A 25,568-nucleotide genomic window follows, 5' to 3' on the forward strand; every position below is an offset into this window, starting at 1 on the left:
TCCTCCCAGGCAGTCTGCCTCATAACTTCTGGGTATCTCCCCAACTCTGTCTTTCTAAGCACCACTTGCTCCTCCACATAAAAGTCCCTGTGCTCTTTGGAGAATAAAACGTCTTTGAAATGCAACAGTAAATGGTAACCATCACAGCAGCCTTAAAAAAAGCTAATTTTCATTTTCTTATATCATAGTTATAACCATTGTCTGCCTGTCTTTATTAGCTGCGTGGGCTTACGTCAGCATTACGTGACACTTACTAATAAAAGTGTTTTCTCTGTACCTTTCTAATCGCCTAGGACCCCATTCGGTGTTGTTATTCCTGTCTGGTCAGTTAAAAGCAATGAATTTTCTGGCTTGTTTTGAATTCCTTTTCACCATTTTTCCAGTGCAAAATTAGTGTAGTCCACCTCATGAAAAGAAAGTGATAGCTTAGCTACATAAAACTTCATATTTTGTTATGCATTTATGGAATCTTTAATTCCGTAATTTGGAAACTGGTAGATGTAAGGTGGCATCACTTCTAGGGCTAAAAAAGAATAAAAAGGACTACACGCAGCAAAGTGCCTTCTGGAGGGAAGGCAAAACACCAAGGCCAACAATAATAATGTAGGAAAAAGTAAAAATACAAACTTTTAAACCTGCTGGATAAAACTGGACTGCAGTTCAGAGGACTAGGCAAGCACTAGTTCTAGTCTTTTATAAAACTTGTAAGTATGATTTTGCTGTTGGCCATGGTAAGTTCTTCAATGTGTTGAGACATGAAAAGTCAAGAAAAATGCCAGAGTGCGAAGCTTGCTGCAGGAAAAAAAGATGACTCAATTCTTTGTCTCACAAAGCATGTCAAAGATATTATAAAGTACTTACAGATGCTCAGCCACTCGGATTGCCTGATTGGCCAAACATCTGAAACCCTGTAATTTGGAAGAGAAGGTACTATGCTTCAGACAATGAAATGATTTCTGTGGCAGCAGAGAGAGAGATATGATTAAGAAAAGGAGAGAGGACTTTTTAAAATCAGAATTTCAGTTGTGATTAACAACTGCTTAACCTTAACACAAAAAAGAAGCCTGTTTTTATTACCATTTATAATGAATGTGTCAATACAGCCTTTCAAAGATAACCATGTAATGGAATCAAGAGACAGAGCATGAGCAACAGTCGATAAGCTCGGGGCTAAACCCTCATTTCTCTAACAGACTGAATCTGGGTGAAACTAGTATTCATACAAACGACGACTGAAAAACAGGTGCCTCAGAGTTTGGACCCCATGTAAAAGAGAAAGCAAAAGCGTAAAAGCCCTGCAGATTTCATTTACCTGTCCTTTTGGAAGACACAATTTCCTCCGCTGATCAAACAGAATATAGGAAATTATGAGCAAGATAATGTTATTTACCTGGTAAATTTTAATGACTGCTTTACAATGCTAAGGTACAAATGTTGGTGCCTTGTAATTCTCCACTAACAAAAGACACTGCAGAGTTATTAGTAGTATTCTAGACTAAAGTCAGCGACAAAGAAATAGAGATCCATGAAAAATGACTCCCTGTATTTAACATCAAGAGGGTCCCTTAAAACTCTTTATTTCACCATGCCAAATAGTTTCTCATGGTAATGGTTAGCCACAAAACCAATTAGATGGATTTGAGATCCCTCTGGAGAACTCTGTGACATACACATCTCTGAAGATCTTCAATGACTGACAGAATTTGGCATGTCTGTCGCCATCGAACCATCACAAACAGTAATGCATGTTCTGACCAGATGTCTTATAAGACCTGAGTCAGTGTCAGGTTCAACAGTGAAATGCTGACCTCCTTTTTACAGGCACCGATAGCTAAAAAAAACCCAAAAACCAAAACAACCCAAACACCTTCAGCCAAGTTTAAATAAAAAATACAATAAAATATAAAAAAGCTTATAAATAATGTGGATCTTATTAGCAAAAGTTTATTGCGCAGCTATTCAACAGTAGTCTAGATTATAACCGCTAACCCTACTGCATCAAAGTATGCTGGAGAGGAGAGCAAGTCAGGACTCAATTAACAAAAAGTCCTTGAAATAATATATATCTTCACTTTACCCTAAGTTTCAGGTTTTCGTGTTTAGTTTACACTAAGCTTACAGGTTCTTTTTCCTAATTAATGTCCTCAGTGCTATCGGTTACACATGCTCATAGCCTTCTGAACAACCAGTCATTACAGCCTTTCTGCTGTAAATACAAAGAAAATGCTGAACATGTAAATTGTTCCCCCTTTATTTGCCACGGCTTGGAAACTTGTTAGCAGCCTTACAAAAAGGTAAAGAACTGAACTGGCCCAGCTTTCTCAAAAGGGTCTGGCGAGCCTGCAGTGCACTTGTTAGATGTGGCTTTATCACCGAGTGATCTCATTTCCAAAAATCACTCTACAGTTTTGTTACTGTTTGGATCCCCAAACTGTTCTCGCAGAAGGGCCGATGCACCGACCGACGCACGGAGTCGGAGCTCTGGAGTCCGGAGTGAATTTCCATCTTTGCCACAAACCTTGGACAAAGTCAAAGCTCTACCTTCCAGTGTCTCATTTGTAAGACAGGACCAAAAATGCTTCTCTGTACTCTAGATCAGGTCAATTTAGGTTGTATGCTCTCTGATGCCTCTCCTCCCTTAATAAGCACTAATAAGGACATATAAAACACAGAGTTAGCTTTGCTCTGGACTTTTAAACCAACAAATTAGAATTATTTATTTCTTACTAAAGCCAACATTGGCTATTGCAGAGTACAATGGTGCCTTTCCAAAAGGTATTTTGAGGACAATAGACTAAATACTTCTGCAGGACTACAGTCACTCGGTTAATGTTGCCATAGCTCTGACATGCTTTTTCTTTCAATACAAAATATTATTTGTAATTATAAGTGGAATTTGCTAATAAACATGGTTGATAATGAAATATAACTACATGCAAAATTAGCCTGTTCACTAAATTTTTAAAAACAGTTTTTCTGATACACTGCATTTTAGAGACGTTTGTAAATACCGTCAGTATATTTTGACAACTACTTTCTGGAAACAAAGATATCAGGTGCCCTTAAAGAGATGTTCTGAATGCTTTAAAACATCCCAAGGTTTAAAATAAATTGTTTTACTTTTAGCAGGAACCAAACATGAAAGGGAGGGGGATTATGCAAGACAAACAAGAAGGACAGGCGGCCAGGCATGTCACCCTGGCGCAGCGGGCCGCAGGCAGACTCGAGGGGTGGGCTGGGCGGCAGACGGGTGCTCCGAGCACCAAGCCCAAGTGACCACGCACTCTCTTTATGGGGCAATTTGCTGGCAGGACATGCCTAAATAGAGTGATACCAATGTAAACCCACCCCGTGCGGAAACAGTATTCCAGAATAAAACAAAGCAGAGTACCCCACACAAGGACTGACTCAAGCCTAACTACAGCAGAGTAAGTATCCTGTTATAGTTGCACTGAGAAATGTCACTGAGTTGATAAAACCCTCAGTCCAACCTTTGCATAAGGAAATTCTCTTTTTGCTCCGCGATACGACAGCATCGAACAAATATATGATGATGCTGAGAATACTCAATGCCTGCATTGGTCCAGACAATTTAAAAGCAGAAGTTTTCTCCTTTGTTCTGCTATGGCTATAAAACACACTTTTGATTTTTTTTCCCTCTCAACATTTTTAAACATAACAAAGAAAAGCAACTGTTTCAAAATTTTTCACACGAAGGGGAACATTATTATACGACATTCTTTCCTAGAAACCTTTTAAGTCTTATTTATTAACAGAATTAATCTGATCGTAAGCTGGCTGACACACAAAGTGTTGAAATATGTCATCTTCAAGCCATGTTTTGCTAATGAAATTTTGGTGTTAATTCAGGGGATATAACAGAATCCTAGAATCTGTAATATGAGCCAAACAACAAATGTGGTTCCTCTGGCAAAAAAGCAACATTTTCTCCCTTTTCTGTTGTGGGTTTGTCACTGCGTGCTCTCCATCATCCATTTCTTTCCAGAATCTACTTTTTGATGTGGAGTCCCCACTTGGCCATCAACTTCTACTTTAAAATGCTCTGAACATGTTTTGCAGTTCCAATCCCAGAAACTGTTTTGCACTTTCAATCCCAGGATCCAAAAGGATTTCGTAAAAAAAAAAAAACTAAGGCTGGGATTTCATAAATAACCTCAAGGTATCTCTGCAATGCGATCAACTTTATGCTAGTGCCGAGTCCAGCCAGTAACCACTGTCAAAAGCAACAGGAAAGTTAGGTAAATGCTCTGACCATTTGGCTGTATTGAGCTCCAGGTTATTGTGGCTAGATTGCTATCGGCATGCAAGAAAGCTAGTTTAAATTTGGCCTTAATAAGTTTACACTACACTTCAATGACCAACATAGACCCTGAATAGACATTCTCAAGCGTTCAGCATCCAGACCCTTACTGGAGGGTGCCTTCCGAAATCCCAGTCTAAAGCATCACAAATGGGTTAACAGACATGGCAATTTAAGCAGCTTTTCCAAGCTTCTGCAGGGCATTAATATAATTGTGCTCTCAGCTAATCCTACGGTCTAAACCAATGGTTCCTGATCTTTGAAGTATAAGCACATTACAGGAGAGGCATGGCACAGAGACCAGGTGAGCTTTGCTGGATTTGCCCCATGCCAGGCCAGTTGCAGTGTCCTTGTACTCTGCTCCAAAGAACGCAAGTCCTGGTAAGTTCAAAGCAAAGATATCTATTCGGCACTGAACGGCGAGCTGTGCTTTTGGGATCGCTCTCTGTGCCAACGCTGTCGTAATCCCAACAGGCTCAAACTCAACAGAGGCGAAAAGGCAGCGACAGGAGTCACTCAGTGGTTCAACACCTTGTCAGACTATTGCTTCTTAGGTCTTTGCTATTAGGCACTGCAACTCGATGGCATCCAAATCGGTTACTTTATAAGCCACAAGAAAGGAATGCGATGAGCCAAAATTTTATCCTAATTTTATGACTCTGATGGCACAAACTTTGACTTGCCCTTAGGCCAGACAAATCATGGTGTAATACAGAATGCCAAGTGCTTCAAGCATTTGTCTCAAACTGACAAAGCCAAAAAGGGTTGCTCAGATTGGGTTTTTAGGTTGTCAAAAGAAGCAAAATGTTCTTAGAAGTTTCATTTATTCTTTTTCACTAATGTTTAAGATCCTATTAAAAAACAAAAAGATTAAGGAGATAGATACAATTGTGGAATAGTAACAACTTGGAAATCTTTGACTAGCAAAGAGAGTCAGGAATTTGAATTAACATCAAAACCATGTATTATGGTATCCACATCTGGATATCACTTTACTGACTAAATCCAAAACTTTTCTGAGAGCCAGTTGGTTTCTGTAAAAATGTATTTCTCCCTTTGAAAGGAAATAATAATTGGAAGGTCTTACAGGAAGTCAACCCAATACCATTGCAAGGAAATTGCAATCTGTTCCTCAATGTTAGTTTAAATCAATGTTATATTTAGCAAATGCCAGTTTTTTAACGACAGTCTTTTCAATAGCTTATAGTATACTAAGTCTTCTCAAAGGCTTATGCTGTATTAAGAGTTGCTTTGTCTTTAGAATGTTTCTTTAACCATCCCTCAAGGTCTTCAGCCTGCCCTAGGTTAGATGTTGTTCCCCATCTCTAGGACATCTAGGATTCCACTTTCACCAAAACCAATTTTTTTTGCCCCAGGCTAATAAAAAGCGAAGTATTTCTGCATATGCTCATCTAGAAATATGTGTGGTTCTTAAAAATACTAAGTGATCGAGTATTAAAAACACCTCTTTCTGCTTCCAGAAGCATACACAGCAGTTCATCTTCCTAAGAATTTTCTGTCTGGGTATCTGACTTTCAGTAAATTTCCATTAAATCAGTGGTTTCAAGGGAAGATTTTTTTAAAAGTACAATATTAATGATACTAAACAAAGTTCAAGAACTCCAAGCATAACAGCTCCTGCAATTTCTTCCCCAAGCTGACCAAATCTTACAAAACGTACTTGCAGCACCAGCACTAAAATCTCTCTGAGAGACTGCTCAGAAAGCCTGTGCAGAATTCCCCTTTGGTTTTTATGCATTTCATTACGTTTTGCGGTAACAATGTCAAAATTAAGTTTATAATAGCTGAACACAGGTTTACATGGAGAAGGACTTCACACAACCTATCATCATTAGTGTTTCAAAACCTGTTGTTATCAACAGCTGAAGTATTTCCACTGAATGTAATTTAGTTTAGGTAAATCCATAAATTCAACAGTAGCACTTGCATCAGGTGCTAAGAAAAAAGCTGGTAAACGGTCTAAAATACATATTTCAAATATATAACTCAGGAAGGTATAATGCATGCTAACTGTTGAATTACAGCATATTTCTGACTGCATGGAAGACTATTCCACTGTTACAGGGTTTCTGTCTATCTAGATGGCCACTGGAAAAGTGGAGAACTACAAATAGCACATTTTCCTAATTGGCAAAAATCCACCTGTACCACAAAATAATGTGATTTAACTATTTGGAGATCCTAGTGATAATAAAAAGCTACCTCTAGTGATTCAGTTTGGATAACAGATTATAGCCAACATCTATATGGTTATACCTTTGACAGAACAGACTAAAGATCATTTGGAAAAAAAATTCTGTTCCTCAACACACGAGGACAGACAGATATTTTTCCTTGAAGGAAAAAAAAGATCATTAAACAAAAAGATGATGAGATAGTAAGGTCAACCTAATTTCCTTATGCAAACCATTCAGATGTAGAAGACAACATTAACTGTACCGTAACTGAACATCAGATAGGTCCGACATGTAAAAACTCCCATGGTTTCTTTTCAGCACAAAAAGTTAGGAGTTCATTTTTTCATGAGTTTCTAGATTTAACAACAGAATTCTTTGTTTGGTACTAGTAAATGTCTTTACAGAGAAAAAAAGGAATTTCCTTCTTCCATACAGCTCTTAATGAAGTGTTTTGGTTGTCAACCCTAGCAGATTACATACTTTCAAAAATCTTCCATTGCTCTTCACTACTCTGAAAGGAAGAATGTCTAAAAAATAATTCTACTTGCTTCTGCAGGTGGGATTCTCTGCAGCCGCTTTGAATCAGGGTGTCAAAGCAGCAAGGAACAGAGTCCGAATATTCAGAACCTGTAGTCTCTTAAAGCTTCTTTGAAAAAGACCAGAAAATGCACCTCCGATACAAAATATGTAGAAATCTAATGAAAAAAAGTTACAAATAATAAATATTTCTTTCCATTCATATTTAGCAGAGACTTTGTTTTCAGTGGAACCTAAGAACACATTTTCCTTCATTGCAGCCTTAAACATGAAAGGTGAGATTGCCTTGTGAAAACCAAGCTAAAGCCCGTGCCGTACTGCTGGCTCTCAGGTGGTGCAACTCGGCTCTCCTATTTTTCACCTTTTTTTTTAAGTACTGAAAGCACCGTATAAAGGTGCTGAAAACACGTTAAAATATCAATATTAAAAGAAAGAGAACAGGAAAGTTTCAACTTTTGACTGAAGTGGATGGATTAGACCCGCCAAAACGAAACGCTTTATGCAGGCATGTGATCAGCTAGAGGAAAGGGAGCCTGAGTCATCAGCTACATCAAAGTCAAGGTCCAGTGAATGGAATTAGTGAGCGCTGTGTGAACAGGAACGATACCTGCATTCATCTGCCCACTGCAGAACTTTTAATTGCACTCAAACAGCCAGTAGCATCAGTGACTAAAATCCCCAGATTACCTTGATTGCTCTGTCATTATCTGTAATCAGCTGCTGCTTCTTATCTTCAAACTTTTGTACAACTTCCTGAAGCCGCTGCTCTGCGGCAAGCTGCTGCCGGCTGTTCTCCTCTGTCAGAGAGGAAATGGTTGTCTTAAGTTCAGCTATGATCTAAAAAGAAAACAGCATGCTAAATCTCTCTTCAGTAAAAGGCATGTATTTTGCATGTTTTTATGCTCAGTACAAGCATGGCATTGGCATACTCTGCTGCGCAAGCTAAATATTTTAAATTAACATATTACACACTAGCAAGCATGAAATTCCACGCAGAGAAAAAGGAATATAGTAAGGTTGCGAATGACAAAAATTGCTGAACACAAAATATTTGGAAGGGTTTTCCACTATGACATTCCAAAATATTTACTCATGAGAACAAAGCACATCTGTGATCTTCAAAATAGAGCATGTTTCCAGTCTTCCACTGCCCCGAAACCAGTACTGCAAATTTACATAGTGATGGTGGCGTTTGTTTTCTGGAAGGATACTTTACAGCTTGATACTGCAGAGAAGGAAAAAACCCCAAATTTACATACTGGACTGAAATTTAAACTTGATAGTGAAACTTCTGAGCTGCTGAAAGGAGCATATTCTGCTTAAGCAATAGAGCGGGGACCTGATTCCGTGTCCAGGACCCTTGAACTAGACCTTTTACATGATTCACTCAGGATTTGTTGAAACGTACTTCTTTCACCTTTTTTATCACTGTGGAAAGTCATAACTAAAGCTGATCCTTCAGGCATATTTACAGAATTTTATGCTGACATGTAAGTCATCACCCAGCAAAGCACTTAAACATATGGGAGTCACTGACTTTAATGTATATATTCAAGCTTAAGGTTAAGCTGCTGTAGCAGCATAATATAGTCTAATTCTAAAAACACTTCAGCATACAGGCAGTTCAGGGAGAGACTACCAGAGCGCTCGGACTCGGGTGTTTGCAAGGCCTCCTCATTGGCAGAGAAACATTTAACTATACTAAGACCACAGTTATTTAGGAAAAAATGGGGTTTTTTTAGAACTCCTAACAGGATATAGGACTAACATAATAAGAAATACTCTACAAAGGAAAGTACTGGAATCACTGAGGAAGGGAAAAAGGACTGATTAAAACTCTACTGTAAATTTATTTATGTTTTACTACCTGAAAACCCCAGAGAGTAACAAAGATTATGAGTAAAACCTACACGGGTATTTCTGTATTTCTTTTCTAAAAACAAATATGTATTAAAAAAGAAAATATACTGATCAAAAGGAAGGCTATTTGCTCTTAATGAGATCAGGGGGCCAAAGTTCAGAGATTATCTGGATAGGTGTAACTCTTTAGGCAGAATTAAGCAGTACAACTGGGCTTGCAATTTCAACCATCTTTCAGATGACACACAATTTGCACAAATGTGGCTTTGCTAGGTGTGTAACACATGCAGCGAGAAAGCAGGAGAAAGCAATGGATCACAACTTGAAGCCATGCACACCTATACCACTTTGTGTATGTTCCATTTTGTTACTTTTAAAAAAGAAAACAAAATAACAAACCCTTTAATATAACGCAAGAGTGAAATCTAAAGCTTTGACTGGGTGAAGACCCTGGACTAGCATAAGAGTTCTGAAATGCATGCAAGGAAATTTCAGCATGAATTGATGGAGAAAGATCTGCTTTGTGCAGTACTTTTCAGAGAAAAAAATCTGTTTACTTTGTATAAACTTCAGAGGAAATTTCTTGAAATATCTTCTCTGTGTGGGTGTTAAAAGTGAATGTTCCAAGAGGCCACAGAGAGTAAGATTAGACAGATGCTGTCAGCAACATGACCACAAGAAAAGTTGCAATTGACCTATTATTAATACTGAGCTACAAAAAAAACTATGTTCAAGTAACTTTAGGGATTTGGATTCAAACCCACAAAAGTAAAGAAATTCAGACATCAGGGTGAAACTCCTTTATTGTGCCAAAGAGCCCTGACATATGATGCATGTGTTGTGTCTGCCACAGAAAGCGCAGAGGAACGCCAGTTCTGGTCGTTGGGTCCATCTCTCCCCAATAAAGAGAACAGTGTATTAGCTACAGCAACGCCTCGCTTAAAAAAAACATGGCTCAAAATTTTTCCATTTTGAGACTATGCTACAGGCCAATAAATTTCAGTCTGACAAAATTTATTACGACATTTAGGTTAAATAGTTACTACCTTGTGCTATACTACCTAGGTGTTCCCACTGTAACAATTAAAGCAATTTTCCTCACCCCTTGTTTAAAAATTGAGAGAGACTTAAATTATTCCATCTGTGTTTAATGAATGGACCACAACCCGTCTCTGTTCTGACAGTAAACTATGTCTGGCACAGAGAGGCTGACTTCTGATTACACTCACTAGGCACTACAAAAGCATAAAAATGACAATGCCAAAAGGTAGCATGGAGTTAGCAATGAAAAGCATCTCTTCCTTAACGTCTGGCATGCATTAAATGGTACTTTTTGAGCTTTATCAATTTTCTGCTATTCAGGTTCAGATGGCAAGATAAAAAATTAGGGTTTTTTTTTTGTTGCCGTTTCTTTCTTTCTTTATAAATAAGGCTCTCAAAAAATGACTAAAAAGGCATTTAGGAGAGCATTCTCTCTGATGTATCACAGAATCATGGAACTGGTGAGGGTGGAAGGGACCAGCTCAAAGCAAGGTGACCCAGAGCTGGTTGCTCCGCATCATGTCCAGTCAGGTTTTAGGTATTTCCAAGGATGGAGACCCCACAACCTCTCTGTATGCAAATAAATGTGCAGAAAATACACATTAGGTTTTAGAAATATAATGTAAAAACGCATTTACCAATGATTCTGATAAATGCAGTCTCAAAAAGTGTAGTGTGAAAAAGTGATAGTCCAATAAATTTCACTGAAACAACTAAAGCGAAAATTTTGGACAAGTGTTACAGAGAATGAGACTCAAAGGTTGCTGAAAAGCTGAAATCAGGACTTTTAAAATATTTTGAAGTGTTTGTAAAACAGCTAAGTTTACAGTTTCTTGTCATTCTGTCACTGATCACTTCTGCCTAGTTTGAGGCTTCTGAACCATTCTTTGTAGTGTTTTTATTGATTTTAAAAGAGTATTATTAGACTATTATTACTATTGCTGAAAACACACTTTGCAAGTAAGAGGCAGGCATTCTGCTGTGGTTGGGAGGAATGAGAAGAATGACACCTCCACATAAATCCTCATGGCAATTTTCACATTATTAAAAGCTTAACTTCTGGTTGCAACTCCATCATTTTTTACACTTCAGTACTACCTGTCAATCAAACTGAGAGCTGAAATATTTAAGAATCATTCTGTCTTATCATTTTTAAGCATATATGTAAATTCAACACACATTTTCATCTTCCATGTTCAAAAGACTACTCTGAAGAACGAAAACTCAAGTCAAAACCAGTTTGCTTTCAGGACACTGACACTCTTCAGAGCATTGTTTGGGGCAAAAATGCTCAACTGGCTAGGAGCAATGACAAACATCAAGATGGCACAGTTGGGACTGCTGTCGTACCATCGGTTGAGTGGGCAAACACCACCTTGTGACGCGAAATGCAAGTCCTGGTTGTGCAACTGTTGCTGATTTTATGAGATGTGCTCGTTGATGGGACACCTCGCCTTCCCTTCCCACCGACGGACTGACGGAGGACTCGGTCCTCTTGGGTCCTCAGGAGAGGAAAAATTAAACAGAAACACAGAACGGTTTGGGTTGGAATGGACCTTTAAAGATCATCTATTTCCAACCCCCTGCCGTGGGCAGGGACATAAGTAGGTGAAAAAGATGAAATTTAGAACTCAAAAAAAAAACCCCACCCATTTTTTCTAGTCAGCTTAATGCTCTGTGTTTTTTGAAAGGTTAAAATCTGCAAGAAAGACACTGGATGTTTGATTTGGGAAACGGTTATGGCTCCTCTTGATCATCGAGACCTACACTTAAGAGCAGAAGTAATTACACTTTTCATCAAGTTTCCCAATCAAATGGCTTCATGTGCGGTTCCTGTCTTCTCGCTACCTACCTGTGAGGATTTAGTCAGCTTCTGACTGTACTCCTTCTCAGTCTGCTTCAGCCGGCTGTTTGCCTGAAATACACACAAAAGGCAACCAGATTAGCTCAGATGAAGAACGTGTACAGACACTTGCCACCGACCCCTCCGCTTGGCACCTCATCCACATGCCTATCGCTGAGCGGCTGGGACCCGCGCCAACTCCAACGCCCTTTTGTGGCAGCCAAAAAACCGCAACGGCTTGCCTTTGATCTCGGGCCAACTATTCATCACTTAAAAGAGGGGAGAAATTGTACCTCTGCTGCCAATTATTAGAAAAACATAAAGACTTCTGCGGAGTAAAAAAAGAAAAAAAGAGTGAGTGCGTGTGTGTGGCAGGGGGAGGGAGGCAGCGCACACCCGGGTTTATCAGGGTGACTTCGTTTCTGAACGGAGGGAAAGGGCCAAGCCCCAGGCACAGGCTGCGAGGGTGCGGCGCGACACGGAGGACACGACTTCGTGTCTCAGCTTGGTGTGCACAACTGCCTTCTGTCCCATCGCACGTCCCTTCTTTTTTAAAGGTGGCAATTACGCTGAAAATCGACCCAATATGCAGCTGAACCAACGGGAGCTTGGTTGGTTGGACGTACAGCTCTTTCCTTCTCCTAGAATTTTTTTTTTTTTCACAACTTAGATAAAGAATAAAACAAACAGAAAATAAGGCTGCTTTGTCACATTGGAATCCAATAAGCAAATATTTCTATAATTCTGGGGAAAAATAGCTCTTAAGGTTTTCTCCTCAATTCAGTTTCAGAAATAATTCAATAACAACTACAAAATAAATTCAATTTAATTTCAGGACATAATTCTGATTTGTATTTTTCTTGCCAAGTGCCACAGTATTGTATTGATAGACCGTCCTCAAAACACTGTCCTCAGATGAACTGCTAAGCGCTCTCTTGTTCTTGGCTCTAAATTTCGAGGACAGGTGTCTAAGCAAAATATTTTCTTAGGGGGACAGAAAATTATGAAGCTGAGTTCTGAAGCAAATTTAAGCTGATTAAGTTTTCAAAATCTATCTGACCTCGCGTTCAAATCTTTGATCTGTCGTCCTTAGTTTTACGGCACAGCATCCAGCACACAAACACGCTCCTGCAGCTGCCTGTGTGCCAGCGCCTGTTTTGGGGACCACAGAAGCCGCGGGGGCCCCCTGAAGCCTCTGAACCCTGCTTGGATCCAGTTGCAAGACTGAAACTCCACTTCTGCAAACACCAGGGATTTCAGTCAAGCAAATAGTCTTATTGATTTTACTGGACTCTAAATTTAGGAGCTTAAAGTTGCAGACAGTGTTTGCGAATCACCGCAAAGCATGATAGGGCTCAAATCCTCTTGTACAATCCAGGCAGTTATGTATGGTGCAGCTTAATAAAAGTATATTACAGCCAGTTAAAAATAATCTTAAAGTTTACATGATACTGCAATTCAAGATCTTGAATCCCTTCAAATTCCAAAATTATGAAACATATGGAGGTCTCTATTTAATTTGTTTGTTGGTACTAAGAAATTTACTAAAAAAGTTAATCAAAACCAATTATCAAATATGAGCATAACTTTTGATAACATGTTTTGGTCGTTTTTTTGTTATAAATACAGATAACGGCACTACATACTGGTTTAAAACAGCATATACAAGAATTCTGGAGCACCAGACAAATTAAATTCCACTTCGACATTTGCCATTTAAAGTGTGCCACAGACACTGTAAGGGCACCTTGTGGGGCTGCATAAATAAAATGAGAGCGGTAACACAGAAGCAGTTATGCCAGACAGCTCTACGCAGGCTACATTTCTCTTTGTACTCAGGCTGACCCATGTTAACACTCTTTCCTCTGTATTGTCATCTGGTTTCAGATTACGTTTTACCACCACTGCATGCCATAAAGTGACTGAAACTGCCAGTTTATCTTTAGGGAAAAAAGTAAAAAATAAATTACAGTAATAGTATAAATTACTGTTACTCCCAGAAAGAGAGAGATAGTAGTCAGCAAGGCTCTGCGAAGAAGATCACATTACAGCTGCTCTCACTCAACTTGCCTGGGGTAAAAGACTTCATCTTTCATAGAAGCAGCTTTATAACCTCCTGAACCCACAGAAGAAATCCCAATAAATAATAAAGAAAGCCCCATAACTTCCATAAACAAATTAGAACTTGTTTGTTCACACTGAGTAGAACCAGGATGACCTCTGATAGACATGACAGAGGCGATCCAAAAGAAAGATATGCTGAATTTCAGTGTTTTATTCCTAACTGAAGGCAAAGAAAGTATATCCTACCAGTTTATTTAAAGGCAATTACAACATTTTATTGTATAATGGCTTTAACAAAATCCAATTAGCAAAATATTTATAAGCTGTCTCCCAGTCATCAACGAACCACAGATTCTGGCATTTACTTGCAGTCTCAAACATCCTTTTTTGAGGGGTCTGATATTCAGAAGTACTGAGCTACCAAAACTTCCACCGGAGATGGCAAAACCACATTTCGGTCGGCTCCAGCTGTGTAAAACTGGCTATCTCGACCTTGTGCCACTAAAAAGTATGGACACCTGCTGACTTCGGCTTTTCTCTGGACCTGTAACACCGTACAGGTCTTGCATCATCACAAACTGCACAGGAGCACCAGCGGAGCTCTGCAGAAGGCGGTTTCTACAAGTAATGTCACACTGGTCAGCTGAACGGATCTAATTCATGGCTATGCACAGGAACACGCTTTTCCCTCCTCTTCTTTTATTGTAGAAATACAAAACTTTTCCCTTTTCAAAACCTACGACTAAACTAATTTAATACCTCTTGACTATAGGCTGTTGCTTTGCAGCCTAGGGAGGCATAAACCTACTCCCCTGGGGCATGTGTAGCCCTGCTACACAAAAAAATGTGCCTTTTTACTTTTTTTTTTTTTTGGTAAGAAATGGCTTACTGCAAAGTAAATAGACATAGCTGCGTGCAGTGAACATCGTGGAAGATTTATATTACATTTATCTTGACAGAGGAGAAGGTTAAAAAAGGCACGGTGTCCACAAGCAGCAGTTTCCTGGGCTCCTTCTTCTCTAACAGGCTGCTCGGCTCAAGCGTTGTATGAAGCATAAGCTGCTCCTGTATTATTTTAAGGGCATTCCTTCGCTTTCAGGTTACATGCTATTTCAGAAACATAATGAATAAGAATCCTACTGGAAGGTGAACATTTGGAGGGTCAGCCAGTATTCATTAAAGTCTAACTCTTTTTATAGCAATGGGCAGCGCTGCAAATACAGTTAATGGGTCTTAAACTAGTTTTCCATGTGCGAGAGGTAGCTGTTGAAATTCACACTTGGCAAAAACTTGTCAGAAATATCAATTGTAATATCCATTTTTATAATAAAAAGGTTTAAATTGGATAAGCCATAGAGGAATCCCACTGATTCAAAAATTAACTTCTGTTTAGTTTCACACAGTTAATACATATTTTAGCTAAAATTATCTGATTATGACAATTTTACATGCAGTTATTTTATATTCCAGAGTGAGGACTTTTGCATTAAAAAGATTATGTCCTTGTTACAGTTAATTGGTTTTAAAAACCAACTATAATTCTATAACACGCCTTAAAGCATCATATTGTGGTTGCTGAGCAAAACTGCACTGACTTCAACAAAACATTTCACGTAAAAATTAAAAACGGTATTAGCACTACAGATGTGGTATCTGAATTAATGGATGCTATTCTAACGCAGTCTGATTTTCATTTTTTCCTTTCATGAAACAGAGCAGCATTACTACAAATAAAAGAGCAAAGGATCTATGATGGGACCACACCGCAAAAGCATACCGTGCCCTACCCTAATTACAAAGTTTTTATGTGTTATTTATAAGGTATAAGATGTATTAGAGGGGACTTTTAGTTCTAGTTCCACTTGATGGAACGCATCCATGGAACAGCCCCGGGGGCTGCTCACCGGTACGGCCATCTCCAGTGTCGACAGTAGCTCTAGCTGCACTATGGGGTCGGCAGGTACACGGACAACTTCATCTTCCATCAACAGCCGTGAAGGCGTTTAGGACATCCTGAATGTTTATCAAAAACGCAGCTGTGAAGAATTTTTTGGAACAGTACAAATCTGTGCGAAGGGACATGGTTTAGTGGTGGACTTGGCAGTGTTAGGTTTATGGTTGGACTCGATGATCTTAAAGGTCTTTTCCAACCTAAACAATTCCATGATACTCTATCTTCCAGCTTTGGAACAGTGATTTTCGGATGGAAAGTGAGATTTCAATTATGCTCCAAAATTAATACGAAAACTAACTCCTGCAACCCAAATGTGGACAGATCTGTAAGAGTTAAGGATGCATAGTGAAATCCTGTTCATCTAGATATGAATTAGTTTTGTGACTGATTCAGTAGTGTTTCAATTTTATTTCAACCTCCCCAAACATAAATAAGCAACAAAACCCCCACAAATATAAAACTCTCATAAACTAGCGGGTTATATGTACACTCCCATATTCACTAATAGAAAAGCAGATTTAAGAAATCTGTTTAGGGAATAAGCTATGAAATAACCATTTGTCAAAATGCCTGCAACTAGCTAAATGATGGCCATACTACGCTGATCCTCCATAATTAGTTAGATAAAAGTGTAAGCAAACTAAAAAAAAAAAAAAATGGAGAAGGAAAAAAAAAAATCAAAGGGTGGGGGAAGGAGAAGAAAGAAAACTTGCTCCAGGGAAGAAGCAACTGTTCTCTGATGTGCAGCAAAGAATTTAACATCAAAGAACTAATGTAAATGGGGCCCATTTACCTTAAAAAACAACACACCACTCCACATTCTGGAATATTTCTATTTAAGTTTGACAGCATTATGCTTTGTACCAAAATTCAAGATTGTGTAATTTGACAGATGTCAAAAGAAAATGACCTTCAGAATGGCTAACTGTAGCAATTTTTGTTATTAAGTAGGTTAAAACACTATACAGTATCTGTTTAAACTTCAGAGATTAGCAGATCACCTTTTAAGTTCATCAGATTGTACATAAAAATTTCATTTCGACCTCAAAGCCTGAAATGTATCTTTTCCTTATGTGCCTCTAATACCGACAGCGGGTGACTTCCTACACCAATGCTCTCGTTCTTTCTCCTGCTCTGCCCACATCAGATAACAAACGGAAAGCTGAATCTCTGTGTAACAGTGAAAATAGCATACCCGTTCAAATGTGTAATTTGAGTCACCCAAAAGACCATTAAAATAGTTCAATATCCAAAATGATGTTAACAGAATAATTAGTCAAGTACCAAATGACTGCAAGGGTTTTGAAAATGAATGATAGAAATCCCAATCTGTCATACCCACAAATCCTATTAATATTCTATTTTACATTCTACTTTTGTAGGTCTATAAATCATCATCTTTTTTTTTTTCTTTAAACATACATCTTTAGGAGAAAAAAACCCTCTCATTCATGTACTAAGTACTTTTCATTGCAAAAAAAACAAGAATGAATAGAAATTAATTTGACACTCTACCTGTATGGAGAATTGCCTTTCCGCAGTATATAGCAATTCTGTGCTTAATGGGGGCCTACTGAAAAACTGCTTGTGCTATTTGTGCCTTAGGAAAACTCTGATTTCCAGTCCTTTCATTCAAACTAATAGTGTATTTCTAATCATTCTGAAATTATGTAGGGAAATTAAATACAGACATTTAACTCTTCCAAAAATTCTTCTATGAGACTCCAACTGCACAGTGTCTGATGCCAAAGTTATGCCATCCTTACACTAGTACGCAATTACTAGGCTTCATCTAAATGGATTTACTGAGCACCTAAATATTTCCCAGCTTCACTAATACAGATTTCTATTCAATGTTGCAGTGAGCCAGGCACCTTATTTAAAACCAGCTGCATGATTTGGCCTAACATACAAGCATTGTATACAATACAAAGTTTTAAAACCAGCCTAACAGTCTAGGTTTGCCACATGAAATTGTTCAATACCTTAAATATACAAGATAGTACTGACATGTGCATCAGGCATTCAAAAGGACAGGGAGCGAATTACAGTTTCATCTGAAGACGTACTGTGACGTTTTGCCAAAAGAGTCGGGAGGCAGGTGGCTTTATGTTACGGCACGATTCCTTCTTTTGCTCAACATTCAAACAAGATGAAGTGAGTAAACTCAGTGAAGATGTTGGGACTGCACCACTCCACATTAGGGTACTGAAGCCTAGTTTTCCCCTGGCTACGTGCCTAAACCTGGTACAGCACAAATACATTCCTGGATTACGATTTTTAATACTTCCTGGTTTTCTTCTGTTCTGTCCAACTAAATTAAGATGGTTATTTAAAGCAGGTTTAAGACATTATATCAAAAGTGGTGGCATTTTCTTTTTCAGAGCCTTAACAAATAAAACATGCACCCAAAGGGAATTATGTGAGCTTTTACAAGCTGCCTTTATTCATCAGCAAGACTGGGCACCTCTGCTACACAGGCACCTCTCCCACTCACGTGCACTCTCTCTCTCCCACTGTAATATAAAGAAGTTTACAGAATAGCTCGTATCACTCAGGCCCAGATGTTTCTGGTACCCAAACAGCTGACAGCCAGTAAAATCACGAAGGGATAGGCTGCTAAACATCTTTGAAGATGCAAGTCAAAGCTAATGGCTCCTCCACAAATAGAAGGCAACGGTACCAAGATGTGACACTGATCCATGATTTGACTCCGTTACAGGCTACTTAATATGAGCTTTACAATACACGATTCCTTCAGAAACTGGAGATTTCTGGGAATCGTGCACTTTCTCACTATATATCAGCTAACTTTGCACACCTTGATTTTTGCCAAGCAGAGACTATAAGGCTCCTGAAAGGACTATAAAAAGGGATAAGAATGCGATATTTATTTTTTAGATTCTCCATTGCTGTTTTAAGTTGAATATTGCGGCAATAACAAGCAAGTGTTAAGAAGATAATAACTAGAAAAAATTCCTACGTATGTATCATTTTGAGAGCAAATATTTTTTTATTAAATAGAAGGAAAACTGGAAACAAAAGAACAGACTCGGTATTACTAAGTTAACTTGATATCACTAAGTTACATCATTAGACGAGAGCCAACAAAAGTTAAGCTCCTACAGTTGGAAAGACAAACATTCAAAATACAACAAAATCCCCTACCAAATCTATGATCTGAAGCAATCAGTGTTTCTTAGCAAGATTATGCTGGATTATTTTTTTGTAGTTTTAAATACAACAAAGCTTCCCAAAAAGAACGACAACTTCACGGAGCCACAAAGCATTATTGCACCGATGACTAACTATGTGCAAGTCCAGCAAAGTCCCAATTAAAAGAGAATGGAATATATTGCTCAATCATAAAAGCAATTAAAAACATAAATAAGATACTGTGAGACTCTTAACGTTCCCAATGTTTAATTATTTATCAATTCTCCGTCCTGCAGCTGTAGGTCAGAATTAACTCCTCTGAACTAAATACAGGAGAAGTCTTTTGGGGATTTGTACCTTATTCATTTTCAAGCAAACACCCAAATTCATTTCAAATTCACACAAGAACTGCAACAGTTTCACCTAAATCAGATTTTCTACAAGTTAAACACCCCTCCTACAGTCAGATGTGATTGTGAAACTACTTTGATCTCTGTTCCCAAATTTATTGCTCTGTGTAATCCATGACAAAATATAATGTGATTTACTGTATCTCTATATGACAGCCCAGCAGCTGACAGAACTTAATAATTTAGCATAAGAAAAAAACCTTCTGGCACCAAAATACACAAATCATAATTGAGGGACTTTAGTATCACATTACAATGAAGCATATGCAGACTGATCGTAAGAACTTCAAAACAATTAGAATTCTTTCTCACCCATTTAATGAAGGTGGGTTTTACTCCATGACATGTTCTGCAGCTGTAAGCAAGTCGTTTTGGAACACTTTTGTTTCTTCACATTAAAGACTCTGAAGGACTAACAACACTGTTTTACCCCTTCCCTATTTCCAAAACACTCTTTCTCCTACAAAAAGGGGGGGGGGGGGGGGGGGGGGGGCCACCTGCAGCTTTTCTCTATTATAAAGATATGAAGAAAGAGCAAATTAGTGTAAACAATGTCTTCAAATTGTGCCAGAATTTAAATATGCCATAAATTTTTTTATATTAGTTTGGTCTTGATAACTGAGCATTTTTTCTAAAACAAAGCTACAGTGAAAATGCAAATATCCAAAGACTGACCTAAGCAGGGATGCGATGGACACGTTCCGTGGGGCAGCTTTTGGTTTGGCTTCTGCCAAGCTCTCAGGTTTGGGGGACCTGAGAAAGTCCTTCTGTAAAGGATGGATTAACCCCAGGAACTTTTCTTAAAAGTAAGAACATGGAGCGCATGGCATGGGATGCAACAGAAATTTCCACTTAGTATTTACTAATTCCAGGTAACAAACACCAGTTACCATTGTCTGCATAAACAAAACCATGAACAAGCCCCAGTGAAATCAGCAGTAATTGCTGCAGGTACCGGGATCCAGTAACAGGGCATCGGTCGTAGGATCTGTCCTCTCACCCCTGTCTAGGCACCCAGACCTGATGGTAGTCACTCAATAATTCTGAAAGAATCCAAGAATGAAGCGGCTGAGTTGTTAAAAAAAAAAAAAAAAAAGTAATCTCACATTACAATCAGCTACCGTACTGGAGAACAGCCAATGTTTTTCCTAATGTTATAATGTACCCTCGGATGTAAAGATAAGTAAAATTGGTAAATTAGAGAAAATTGTACCTACATGCAATCAGCCTTCTCCAAGACACACAGTTTTGTGGAAAAAAAAGGAAAGAATGAGGTAATGATTCAATCGGGCTTTAAAAAATATTTAATAAAGTTAAAATAATAAGCAATTGTGTATTACAAGACAAAGTCGGTGTGTTACAGTTTGTTTGGATAGTGAAGAAAGGCTCGGGAAACTATTGAAAAAATAATTAGAACAGTTGTTCTGCCACTGGAAAAGCCTCCTGCACTTCATAACCAGGAAAGTTAAGACTGAAACATCAGTTGTACTAAAAACATCAGGTATGTCCTCTGGAGTCAGGCTCATGGGCCACCGAGCCCAAGGTCCTCTCCAGAGGCACGGGAGGTGCTGCTTACAGAGGCTGCAGAAACCTCGCCCCTTCTGCAGTTCGTACCCCTCGCATTCCCCCAGCACCCACAGGGAAGTCAGAAGTTAAATCCCTGCTTATTCCCATTAGCGACTGGTTACAAGCTGCTGCTCATAAAACTGTTCAATCCTTTTTTGAACCTACTGATAATATCTGCCTTCACAACCCCCATGGAAATCAATTCAAGCAGCTCACTATCTGTTGTTTAGAGAAGTACCTTCTTTCACCAGTTTTAAATCAATCTCTTATTAGTTTCCAGCAACTACGCCCAAGTTCTTGGGCAGTAAACAACAATTCAGCATTCATGTTATCTACTGTCTTCACGACTTTGTGAGTCTTGATCTTATGAATATACACCAAAGGCTACAACCTGGAAGTTATAGAATTGAGAAAAAGCAGAGAGTGCCCTGGTGAGGCAGAACTAGAAGCGATGTTTGGACACAGACTTGAAAAGAAATAGGAGAGAGACAGGACCAAAAAACCCATCTGTGAATACTTCTTAGATAGATACCTTAGATTAATACCAGTTGGTTAAAAAAAAACCCAAACTTCTCAAACAACTAATTAACTATAATTGATATGATAGGGAGTGAATAAAGTGTGCTGAACGACAGGCCATATGATAGAGCTCTAATTTTAATTATATCACTCCTTGCCCTGTTGAAAGCTATCTTTTTAATTCCGTATTGTGTCATAATTTATCATTTAGCTCAATTATGCTTCCTCTTGTCTGGTTCTCATTTCTTAACAGTATTGCATCAGTCATTTTAATTTGTAACCCTATGGTGTTATTTGTGAATGCAAATAATGTGGTGCCTGATCTCCTCTCCAAACATGAATGAAGATGTTAAAAAGTAAGCCTAATGCTCATGCGTGCTTATTTTTTCCCACAGTGACAGCTATACCAGCTACTCTTGGGTACCTCTGGAACCAGGTTTATAAATACAATTGATGGGCAGAAATCTCACCTGTTTTCTGTTTTGTTTTTCTGAGGGTTTTTTTGTGGTTTGGGTTTTTTTTTTTGGTTGGTTGGTTGGTTTGGCATTGTTTTTTTGTTGTTATTGTTGTTTTGGGGGTTTTTGTTGTTGTTTTGGTTTGGTTTGTTGGTTTTTGTTTTTGTTTTTTTTTTTTTTTTAAAAGAGGTAGAAGCAGAATATCTCTGTGAATAACTGAGACTATTGCTTTGAAATATCTCCTGTAGGGAGAGAGCCATAAATTCTCTTTAGTCTCATTTGCGTGAAATATCCCTGAGATTATTCTACCATATTTTTCTTCATGTTTGGCTCTGCTGATTGAAGACTCTTCCAAATGGCTCCCCTAAGGGATGATGCAATTCCTGTGACCATGGTCCTGGTCCACTATCATCTTTCTTTCTTTTTCTTTGGAGGAATAAGAAGGAGCAGTGCAAAAGGGGACACACTAGAGAGGAAATTGGTTTTCTCCCCTCATCTGTGAGCAAAATTTTATCGCAAGAGTTGCTGTAAAGGTACTATAAAGACAGATTAAACAATCTGCACTTCTTGTGCTAACATACACTAACGTTGCTATACAAATCTTTTCTCTTTATGACATACATTTCTTTTTTCTTGATCTTCTAGGCTTTTGGCAGATTTTCTCCAACAAAGCCAAAGTACTATGCTCATTTTTGATAATATTAGTTGGTGAATTACTAACACAGTGTCAGAAATGTTCAAGGACCAAATGTAAGTAAATGCACACAGACTCAACACAAAACCAACAAAAATATTGCTATTCTGGAATAGAGAGATAATATCATAGACAATAGTTCTCAGATTATAATGAAAAAAATTAAGAGACTCAGGGAATATCCAGCTCTTCTTGGTAAGAATCAGAAGCTCTTTAGATCATTCCTAGCTAAGGCCTAAGTAAAAGAATCTATGTAACAGATTCAAACAAGCATTTAAAAATTTTAGCCTAAAAAAATGGCACGTATAAACCAACAGGTGGAGGTCCTGAATGCATTCACATCGTGGAGAAAAAGATATGTCTGCATTATAATTAGATACCAATTTAATGATATCATTATACTCAGGAAGAATACATGTCCACATTTTATGGTTGACCTATTTGCCCCCATGTAAATAACCAGGGTATCGTTGCAACGAGTGTGAAAACAGTTCATCTGGATGCTCACAGAAACGAAGCTATCTATACTACGGCTATTAGTGTTCAAGTTAATGAAGTGAAAGGTGTCACTCAGATCAAAGACTCCATTATGCTAAGAATTCTTAGCAGAAACCTGAAGAATTGCTGCAGAGATGGTCCAGCTCCCAGAAGGTCTTAGATACAAAGATGGAACCCGTTTTGCTAGTTAATGAAATGTAGAGTTGGCAGAGAAAAACAACAGCTAGATAGACAATATTCAACAACATAAGCTAATGGAAAGCACGCAATGCCTATTTTTTACGAGCAGAAGTAACTTAACTGCTTAGAGGAAACTCAATACCTTTAATAGAGTACCTCTTGGAGTATCTCTTTAATCTCTGAAGATGTCATATTCTTTCTCTTCATCTTCTATTTCTTTGCCATGCTGAACAGTATGACATCATCTGTATGAGTACTGACAATAGTGCCAGGGCAGATAGTGTGAATTAAAGATATTCCTACGTATGCAGGATGAGAGTATGCCCAACAAGCATGTCCAACTGGACTGCATCCTAGGGCTGTACTTGCTAGTTAATTAATCCAGCATCACAAAGCTTGATGATAAAGGAAGGACTGAAATGTTCTTTAGGGCACATTATCAGGACGTTATTTGTAAACTATATGCAAGTAGAAGTTGTTAAAAAATTAAGCATCCAATTATAGGCTGCTGTCCGCAGATTTTTGAAAAAGGCCCTGTTACAAAAACATTATATTACAACATAACTACCTTGTAAAATAGTTATTCTTAATTAGGGAAGCGGTCACTTACACTGAGTACAATACTTTTAACTTTTTTTTTTTTTTTTAATTTTAACCTTCACTTTGAATTTCCTGGGCATTTTACTTTTATATGGACTTCCCACCAGACATAGGTAGAATGGTTGTAACAGGTATAGGCTAGAAAACATTGTAAATGTCGATTTTTGTTTAAGATAACAGAAATCTCAGAGTACAACTAACCGCTACATCATTAAAACCTACAAGCACGATTTGCACGGCTCTGGCCAGGTTGCCTGCCATCTTGGAGTCCCATCTCTCCAGAGTGAACCGTTTCACAACTTTACTGAAATCAGAAGAATTGCAGTCCAGAAACTGAAGTGTTTGACTCTCCCCTTTTTTTCTTTTTTTTTTGACTACAGCTTCATCCTGTAATCAACTATTATGCGCATTCAGTACAGTCAATACAGAAAAATGTAAATTACTTCTCCACAAGAAAAGCAGCACTGAAAATGAATTAGTGTTCCTGGAACCTGCATAAAGATTTAACAGGATGAGTCAAAATATCTATTTAAATATAGAAGAGAAGGCAATAAAAAGCTAAATGTTGAAAATTATTTAGAGAGGGAAGAAAAAAAAAAAACCAACTTTTTCTCCCACTCCAATTTACTCATGTGCGCTGCTCAAAGAGAGCTTTTTTTATGAGATGTTTTCAGCTCCAAGGTTGCTTCCTTTGAGCATTGTTAGCGCGTCTGCTGGGCTGCTTGGGTCATGCTTTCTGAAGGCTCCTTTTCTTTGCCAAGAAAATACCACAGATGAATGTTACAAACAGTTGTGTTAGCCAAGCTTCACATCTGCACGCACTTAGAAATGCAGTTTGTCTCTTGCTTTTAGTAATTTCTGGCAAACCTGAAAATGCTCATGAGCTTTGTACAGTCTGTTACACCTGGCTGATTAGCGTTCATGCTGTAAGTGCTGCTGATGCAACCTATAACACACCTGTCTCCTTGCTGAAATCAGTCTTTAGCGGAGCCTAACTACAGTACTATGTATCGCTAATATGTTCATTTCTCAAACAGTTTATGTTTCATTTCATCATAATGAGGTATGACTTCAAATAAAAAAAAAAATAAAACTACCATCATATCAGAAAATGCTATAATCACTTGCTATAACAGAATGCAAGCAAGTTAAATCTATACTTTAAAAGTAAATCAAAATCATTATGATTGAATACCAGTGTTCTTCTGAAACGATATTTAAGATTCCTTAACTAATAGACAAGAAATAATTTGGAGATATTCTCAAGTCATTTTTATGTTAGAGACAGATAACAGATATTACGAAAGTACTGAAGTCCTAAGAACATGGTAAGTACTGTTTCAAATTCTCTATGCTATCGTCTTGAATTTTTCTCTGATTTATGTCCAGCACGGCTTATCTGACCTTAAGGACATTAAAATTTGTTATCCTTATCTGATAAGATGGTTCTGTCTTCTAATATAACTACCATGTTAGGTCTTAAAAGGTGAGCAATAAGGTGATTGCACGTGATCAGGCTGTGGCACCTGATCTCACAAAAAGCAAGGCTAAAGAAGAATCGCTGCACTGCGCCAGCAAGAACAGCTACCTCTGCACCGCATTAGCCCGGCACCCGCCGAGCTGCTCCGGTATCACCTCAGCTCCGTTTCTATGTACCAGGTTGGTGGTAAGG

The 25,568-nt window shown here is 38.3% G+C and overlaps 1 protein-coding gene across 7 annotated transcripts in view; it reads right to left on the reverse strand.

Annotated features, from left to right (window-relative positions):
• The window catches only part of CEP112 (centrosomal protein 112), a 175,533-nt gene that overhangs the window by 35,016 nt on the left and 114,949 nt on the right, over positions 1-25,568 (reverse strand). For 4 of the 7 annotated variants that reach the window (XM_087750763.1, XM_087750766.1, XM_087750767.1 and 1 more), the window contains 2 exons: positions 11,810-11,872; positions 7,744-7,893 (listed from right to left, as the gene is read on the reverse strand). In XM_087750763.1, the coding sequence (XP_087606889.1) occupies positions 7,744-7,893; positions 11,810-11,872 (213 nt within the window). The remainder of the gene's footprint in view (positions 1-7,743; positions 7,894-11,809; positions 11,873-25,568) is intronic. The other 3 variants (XR_015703216.1, XR_015703217.1, XM_087750765.1) reach the window with 2 other exon arrangements.

The sequence above is a fragment of the Nipponia nippon genome, unplaced genomic scaffold (genome assembly GCF_047370975.1).
Source record: "Nipponia nippon isolate SJK-2023a ecotype South Korea unplaced genomic scaffold, ASM4737097v1 scaffold_14, whole genome shotgun sequence".
Classification (NCBI taxonomy): Eukaryota; Metazoa; Chordata; class Aves; order Pelecaniformes; family Threskiornithidae; genus Nipponia; species Nipponia nippon.